Source organism: Sinocyclocheilus grahami, unplaced genomic scaffold (assembly GCF_001515645.1).
Source record: "Sinocyclocheilus grahami isolate Dianchi unplaced genomic scaffold, SAMN03320097.WGS_v1.1 scaffold921.1, whole genome shotgun sequence".
NCBI lineage: Eukaryota > Metazoa > Chordata > Actinopteri > Cypriniformes > Cyprinidae > Sinocyclocheilus > Sinocyclocheilus grahami.
The window spans coordinates 3,732-11,642 of NW_015506100.1; the positions used below are offsets into that span (position 1 = coordinate 3,732).

At 39.5% G+C, this 7,911-nt stretch overlaps 2 protein-coding genes across 2 annotated transcripts in view; one reads left to right on the forward strand and one right to left on the reverse strand.

Moving 5' to 3' along the window:
- The window catches only part of rab43 (RAB43, member RAS oncogene family), an 8,456-nt gene extending 3,723 nt beyond the window's left edge, over positions 1-4,733 (forward strand). The window contains exons 2-5 of the mRNA XM_016249322.1: positions 1,324-1,501; positions 2,141-2,271; positions 3,066-3,249; positions 3,889-4,733. Of these exons, the coding sequence (XP_016104808.1) occupies positions 1,324-1,501; positions 2,141-2,271; positions 3,066-3,249; positions 3,889-4,142 (747 nt within the window). The 3' untranslated portion in view covers positions 4,143-4,733. The remainder of the gene's footprint in view (positions 1-1,323; positions 1,502-2,140; positions 2,272-3,065; positions 3,250-3,888) is intronic.
- A 20-nt stretch (positions 4,734-4,753) lies between these two features.
- The window catches only part of LOC107564289 (cat eye syndrome critical region protein 5 homolog), a 16,720-nt gene continuing 13,562 nt past the window's right edge, over positions 4,754-7,911 (reverse strand). Inside the window, exon 6 of the mRNA XM_016249323.1 lies at positions 4,754-5,665. Within this exon, the coding sequence (XP_016104809.1) occupies positions 5,266-5,665 (400 nt within the window). The 3' untranslated portion in view covers positions 4,754-5,265. The remainder of the gene's footprint in view (positions 5,666-7,911) is intronic.

The following is a 7,911-nucleotide window of genomic DNA, read 5'->3' on the forward strand; positions in this document are numbered from 1 at the left end:
GGACGTGTTTCCTATCAGATGTCAAATAGACATCTAGAAGATGTCCATAAGATGTTTATGATTTATAATGTATGTAAAACTGACATCTTAAAGACGTCTATCAGCTGTTTGTTCACAGCAGATGCTTTTCAGATCTTTAAAGGGGTCATAGGATGCGATTTAAAATTTTCCTTTCTCTTTGGAGTGTTACAAGCTCTTGGTGCATAAAGAAGATCTGTAAAGTTGCAAAGACTAAAGTCTCAAATCCAAAGAGATATTCTTTATAAAAGTTAAGAGTCAGCCACGTCTACCTAAAACGCCTCGTTCTAACACGCCCCCACATGTCTACATCACTATGTGGGAAGATTTGCATAACGCTGCCCAAATGTTCACGCAAAGAAAGAAGCGTAACTTTTATTCTCGCTGTAGTATTGTTGCTGCCGCCGCCATGTCGTGGAAGCGCTGTGTGTTTCGTACACCGTTCAAACTAGGCTGCTTATGTTGAAGTGTTTGGGATGTGGCTTTTAATGAGGAGACCTTTTTTGTAATCAGGCTCTCAAAAAGTATATAAAAAATTGGATATAGATTTATCGGCCAACATATCGGTTATCGGCTTTCAAAAATAAAGACTTATCGGTTATCGGTATCGGCCAAAATTTTCATATCGGTGCATCCCTAAATACGATATGAGTCAAAAGTAAATGTCGAGCAGACAGAGGTCAGAGCATTGTGAAACAAAGCAACAGACATATTTTGCACATTGCACGTCAGTTTTTTTCATAGATACTGCATACAAAACCGTCAGTCATGTTATATGAAGAGCTTAATGTAAAGCCATTCTCATATAGACCGGTTCCTTTCAAATAATGAGCTTGTGTTGATTTGGTACTGTAGTGAGCGCTTAAATACTGTCCTGTTAGCGGCGGCGTGATGCTAGCTCAGCCAGTATGGGACTCCATTGTGAAATCTCACTGTGTTTCATTGGCTGACTCAGCGAAGGTCAGCACTTTTTATTGTCCGTGTTGAGGCCGTGTCTAATGTCTTTTACCATGCCAAGATTATTTGCCTAGTTTCTGCACAACTTATAATCCTTTACTATCTAAAAGTGGTTTCCATTTACAATAAACAACAGCAAACATCATCATTGTAGCGATGAGTCGGGCATGACCAGTTCTGTAATTTATTAACTTCAGATTGAATTAGTGATAATAAGTACATTGTACATACAATTTCAATGTAAATAAGTACATATTCGTTAAAAAGACACCTAATATAGAGTGGGTGCACCTGTATAAGCACGATAGTAGTACAATACAATAAATATAATTTGTGGTATAGTTACAGATTTGGGATACAGCTGGACAGGAGAGGTTTCGCACGATCACACAGAGTTACTACCGCAGCGCCAATGGTGCCATCATCACTTACGACATCACGAAGAGAGCCTCTTTCATGTCTGTGCCCAAGTGGATGGAGGATGTGCAGAAATATGGGGGTTCCAACATTGTTCCTCTGTTAATTGGTGAGTGCAATGAGTGTGTCTGACATGCTTCCTTTATGAATTCTAATTGCTTTAAAGAAATGGATCACCCTAGAAATTGAAATGAGCTGAAAATGTGCTCACCCTCAGGCCATCCCAGATGTAGATGAGTTTGTGTCTTCATCAGATTTGGAGAAATGGAGCATTGCATCAGTGTCTCGGCAGTGAATGGGTGCCGTCAGAATGAGAGCTGATCAAAACATCACAATAATCCACAGCACTCCAGTCCATCAAGTCTTGTGCAGCCAAAAGCTGAAACAAATCCATCAAGACGTTTTTAACTAAAATCGAGTGCATACTTCTCCAGTGAAAAAGTCCATCTTGTCTGAATCAGGAGAGAAATCTGACCAGATCAAGAACCTTTTCAGAGCAAAAACAGTCCAAAACATTGTGATGTTTTTATCAGCTCTCATTCTGACGGCACCCATTCACTGCTGAGACACTGATGCAATGCTACGTTTCTACAAACCTGATGAAGAAACTAACCCATCCTGATCTGGGATGGCCGGAGGGTGAGCACATTTTCAGCAAATGTGCTGTTTGGGGTGAACTATTCCTCTAAAGAAACTGTTTTAGGAAAGTCTCGTGATTAAATCTCTTCCAATTCTTTTTGCATCCCAGGTAATAAATCAGACTTGCCCGACTTGCGTGAAGTTCCACTTGAGGATGCACAGACCATGGCTCATCAGCTGGATTTTGTTAGTGCCATCGAGACTTCAGCCAAGGACTCTAGCAATGTGGAGACCTTTTTTGTAATCAGGCTCTCAAAAAGTATATAAAAAATTGGATATAGATTTATCGGCCAACATATCGGTTATCGGCTTTCAAAAATAAAGACTTATCGGTTATCGGTATCGGCCAAAATTTTCATATCGGTGCATCCCTAAATACGATATGAGTCAAAAGTAAATGTCGAGCAGACAGAGGTCAGAGCATTGTGAAACAAAGCAACAGACATATTTTGCACATTGCACGTCAGTTTTTTTCATAGATACTGCATACAAAACCGTCAGTCATGTTATATGAAGAGCTTAATGTAAAGCCATTCTCATATAGACCGGTTCCTTTCAAATAATGAGCTTGTGTTGATTTGGTACTGTAGTGAGCGCTTAAATACTGTCCTGTTAGCGGCGGCGTGATGCTAGCTCAGCCAGTATGGGACTCCATTGTGAAATCTCACTGTGTTTCATTGGCTGACTCAGCGAAGGTCAGCACTTTTTATTGTCCGTGTTGAGGCCGTGTCTAATGTCTTTTACCATGCCAAGATTATTTGCCTAGTTTCTGCACAACTTATAATCCTTTACTATCTAAAAGTGGTTTCCATTTACAATAAACAACAGCAAACATCATCATTGTAGCGATGAGTCGGGCATGACCAGTTCTGTAATTTATTAACTTCAGATTGAATTAGTGATAATAAGTACATTGTACATACAATTTCAATGTAAATAAGTACATATTCGTTAAAAAGACACCTAATATAGAGTGGGTGCACCTGTATAAGCACGATAGTAGTACAATACAATAAATATAATTTGTGGTATAGTTACAGATTTGGGATACAGCTGGACAGGAGAGGTTTCGCACGATCACACAGAGTTACTACCGCAGTGCCAATGGTGCCATCATCACTTACGACATCACGAAGAGAGCCTCTTTCATGTCTGTGCCCAAGTGGATGGAGGATGTGCAGAAATATGGGGGTTCCAACATTGTTCCTCTGTTAATTGGTGAGTGCAATGAGTGTGTCTGACATGCTTCCTTTATGAATTCTAATTGCTTTAAAGAAATGGATCACCCTAGAAATTGAAATGAGCTGAAAATGTGCTCACCCTCAGGCCATCCCAGATGTAGATGAGTTTGTGTCTTCATCAGATTTGGAGAAATGGAGCATTGCATCAGTGTCTCGGCAGTGAATGGGTGCCGTCAGAATGAGAGCTGATCAAAACATCACAATAATCCACAGCACTCCAGTCCATCAAGTCTTGTGCAGCCAAAAGCTGAAACAAATCCATCAAGACGTTTTTAACTAAAATCGAGTGCATACTTCTCCAGTGAAAAAGTCCATCTTGTCTGAATCAGGAGAGAAATCTGACCAGATCAAGAACCTTTTCAGAGCAAAAACAGTCCAAAACATTGTGATGTTTTTATCAGCTCTCATTCTGACGGCACCCATTCACTGCTGAGACACTGATGCAATGCTACGTTTCTACAAACCTGATGAAGAAACTAACCCATCCTGATCTGGGATGGCCGGAGGGTGAGCACATTTTCAGCAAATGTGCTGTTTGGGGTGAACTATTCCTCTAAAGAAACTGTTTTAGGAAAGTCTCGTGATTAAATCTCTTCCAATTCTTTTTGCATCCCAGGTAATAAATCAGACTTGCCCGACTTGCGTGAAGTTCCACTTGAGGATGCACAGACCATGGCTCATCAGCTGGATTTTGTTAGTGCCATCGAGACTTCAGCCAAGGACTCTAGCAATGTGGAAGAGGCATTTAACAAAATGGCCAGTGAGCTCATTCTCAGACATGGCGGGCCCATGTTCACTGAAAATGTAACAGACAGCTTTAAACTCAACAGCAAGGATGTGACCAATGAGGGCTGGGGATGTGGGTGTTGATGACTGTTCAGAAAGCAATAAAAAGCTTTGGTTCTTACCACTCACTCGGTTATATAAATTGGGTCCTGTCAGGCAGATGCTGAATTTGAAGCGGGAGACGCTGAAGATACATTTCTAGGAGTGGCTTATAAAAGACCCACAAAACGGCACCATGTGATTTTATAAACCTACAGTTGAACGTAACAGTGAAGACGCTGGGTAGAGACCAGTTTGATTGCCAAGCACAAAATTGCCACGCTTTATTTAAAAATCATAACCAGCCCAAATTTATTTTCAAAACCCAGTAAAAAACAATTTGTTTCTCCACTGAACGCAAAATTGCTGTGCGACATGACACAATCAGCCAATCAGGTCGTGTTTGATGTTTAATGTGCAGTTATGTGTAGCAAGACTTTGGACAAATGAGATTTCACAATGGGCGGGGCTTCCTAGAGCAACAACTAACAAATAGAAACCAAGCTGTTGATAAAATATCCTATCGCTTGTTGGACCGGCTGTTAAGATTACACATGTACAGTAGGTGACACATGTACATCTCAGCAGAAGTTTTGTACTGTATGTTTTGGTTGCCCGTGGAGCTTATCCGGGAAAGATAGCTCAGGTGTGTTTGATTAGGGTTAGAGCTAAACTCTGCAGGAAAGTGGATCTCGTGGGCCAGATTTGAGGATCCCTGGTCTAAGACACAGTCTATTATAAAAAGGCAGACTGATAGCCCTTGCAATCCAGGGGTGCAGAAGAGTAGCTTCCAGAAGGTCACAGATTCAATCCATTGTGTGCTTCTGCCACAGTTTTGCCCTTATTTTAATCACCCCACATCAGTCTACAGCTGGAACACTGTAATTTCATCACCTCTCATGCCTCTCGACTCACACTAGAGAGTAGAACATGCACATGAGCTTCTGAAAAAATACTGTTGGACCACGAACACCTGACAGTTAAAATGAAATCATGCAATCCAGTAAAGCTAAAAATGCCACGAGATCTTTAATGATCGCTCCTGTTTCCTCAGTTACGCATTGTGCTCATCTGTGGAGGTTTTCTCCATAAAACACATACTAAAATGGAAAGGCGGATTCATACAGACTGTTGATATTAAATCAATAACATCACTATATTTACGTCACTAAACTGCAGTCCCGAACTTCTCCATCTCAAAGATGAGCTGGACAGCAGCGTCCACGTCCTCGGCGATCTTCTCTGGCTCCACCAGAGCCGGGTCGAAGCGGAAGTCGCGGTGGCCGTGGAAGACGGTCTCTTTGATGCACTGGTTGGCGTCTTTAGGTAACTCCATGTGGGGGTTGTAGACGCCTGTGCACACCAGGATGGACTTGCAGGACGTGGCGGAGGGCGACGCAAGCTCACTTTCCCAGCCGTTGTCCATGTCCACCTCCTGAGGGACGCTGGCGGGCGTCCCTGCTCCAGTCACCATGTTCGCCACTGCTTTGGTGGACTTCCTGGCCAGCCGTTCATCGAGGTAGCGGTTGTAGAGGTTGGCACCATAAATATCAGTCATCAGGTTGTCCCTAATTGCATATAGAAGATTAGCAACAGATTAGGGCTGCACGATTATGACAAAAATCACAATTGTCGATTATTCCCTTGAAATTGTAACTGCAATTATTAATTACGATTATCACAATTTACATTGAATGATGTTTATACCATTGTTTGATGCAACTGCATGCCGTATTTTTATATGAAAATAAACAAGCTGAAAACACTCTAACTGAAAAACCTTTAGTGCTTTTCTACAGTATTAAGCCTCAAATGTCAACTAAACATCGGATTGGTTTCTTCTTTAAATTATAAAAAAAAAGTAAAAATATGAATGGTATTATAATGTTATACTAAAACTAAAACAATGGAAAAACCCTTAAGATAACATGTAGAAAGAAAAAAACATATCTTAAGCATGCAGAATAACATAAGTTGACTTTGAACGATTAATTGCCGCTTTGAACGATTACGTAATTGTGGCATCCATAATTGTAATCGCGATTAGACATTCGATTAATTGTGCAGCCCTACAACAGATTTCATTCATTCCTAAAAATGTCCATTTCAAGAATTGAATAGACACGTTTGGTATTCTGTTTTGTTTTCTGTCATGGTTGATTTGATGTACATTTATTCTCAGTGTTGGGGAAAGTTACTTTTAAAAGTAATGCATTATAATATTGCGTTACTCCATAAAAAAAAGTAGCTAATTACGGTACTTAGTTACTTTTTATGGAAAGTAATGCGTTACGTTACTTTTGCGTTACTTTTTAAATCTGGACAGGGCTTGCTTGCTTGTTTTTAAAATAAAAAAGTTATATTTCTGGCAAATATAAAAGCCTTTCACACCAAAAGTGAAATGAATGCGCCTCAGGCTGAAGGGAAAGTACAGTAGAATGCAGAAGAAGACATTTCAACACACTTCAGCAATAAACAAAGACACACAGATGTTTGTCTAGAGTAATTTGTGCTTATTAGTACGCTTGAACTGCATCATCGAAGCTCAGAAGCAAAGACATCGGTTAATAGAATGGGATTAAATACATAAAGCATATTTTATTTGTGTTGTTTAACATTTAATTATTGCAGGTTTGTGTCATATTCTGAGTTGCATTATTTTTATTCATTTTGAGGAATACTGAATCTGTGTGTTTTGTGAGTGAGATGAATTAATGCATATTCATATTTATTTTAGAGCTACAGTAACATCTTCTGATTTCTGTCACCATGGCGACACCAGAGCTGTCAATCTATAAATTGGAAAAAAAAAAGTAACTTGCATTACTTATTTGAAAAAGTAACTCAGTAACAAGTATTCTCTTGTAACTTAAAAAGTAATGCGTTACTTTATTTACTTGAAAAAAGTAATCTGAATACGTAACTCGTGTTACTCATAAATGTATGTATTCAGTTGTTCAAAATTGCATAAGGAAAGAGATAAGAGTAAAGAGTAAGAGTAAGATCAACACAGCACAGCTGTTGCTTTGTGAATGACTTCACCGGTCATGTTTCCAGTGGTTATGTCGTTTTAATGTTCTGATGTAAAAATGTGGCCACTTTATGTCACTTTCCTCCTCATTTTTTTTTAGTCAAGAATGGCATCAAATTTAGCTTTCTGCTATACGGTTCTAGAGGGCAATAGCCTTTCAGCAAGAAAACTAAAAGATATCTACAAACTTTCTGTGCTTGGCCTCTAAATATTACTGTCCCCTAAAATTTTTTTCTTGAGGCCATGCATTCATAATAATGCATTCTCCAGTGAAAAAGTGGTCTGGTCTAAATCAGGAGAGAAATCTGCACAGATCAAGGTTTACAAGCCAAAACAGCTCTAAACAAATATATGGGAGTTTGATGTGAGAGAACAGGACTTTTTCACTTTATGAAGCATTATGAATTATGGACTCATATTTTAGCTGGAAACAACAGTTTGAAGTTAAAAACGTCTTGATGAATTTGTTTATTACTTTCACGCAGCTTTTCGCTGTGCATGAATTTAACTGATGGACTGGAGTGCTGTGGATTATTGTGATGTTTTTATCAGCTCTCGTTCTGACGGCACCCATTCACTGCAGCGCATCCATTGCTGAGACACTGATGCAATGCTACATTTCTACAAATATTTCTCCAAATCTACATCTTGGATGTCCTGAGGGTGAGTACATTTCCAACAAATTTCCCTTTTTGGGTGAACTATTCCTTCCTCCATTCACACAGAAAGTTTTTTAGTTTTTTTTAAGGGAGATTAATGTTTGATTGGACACATCTATAATGG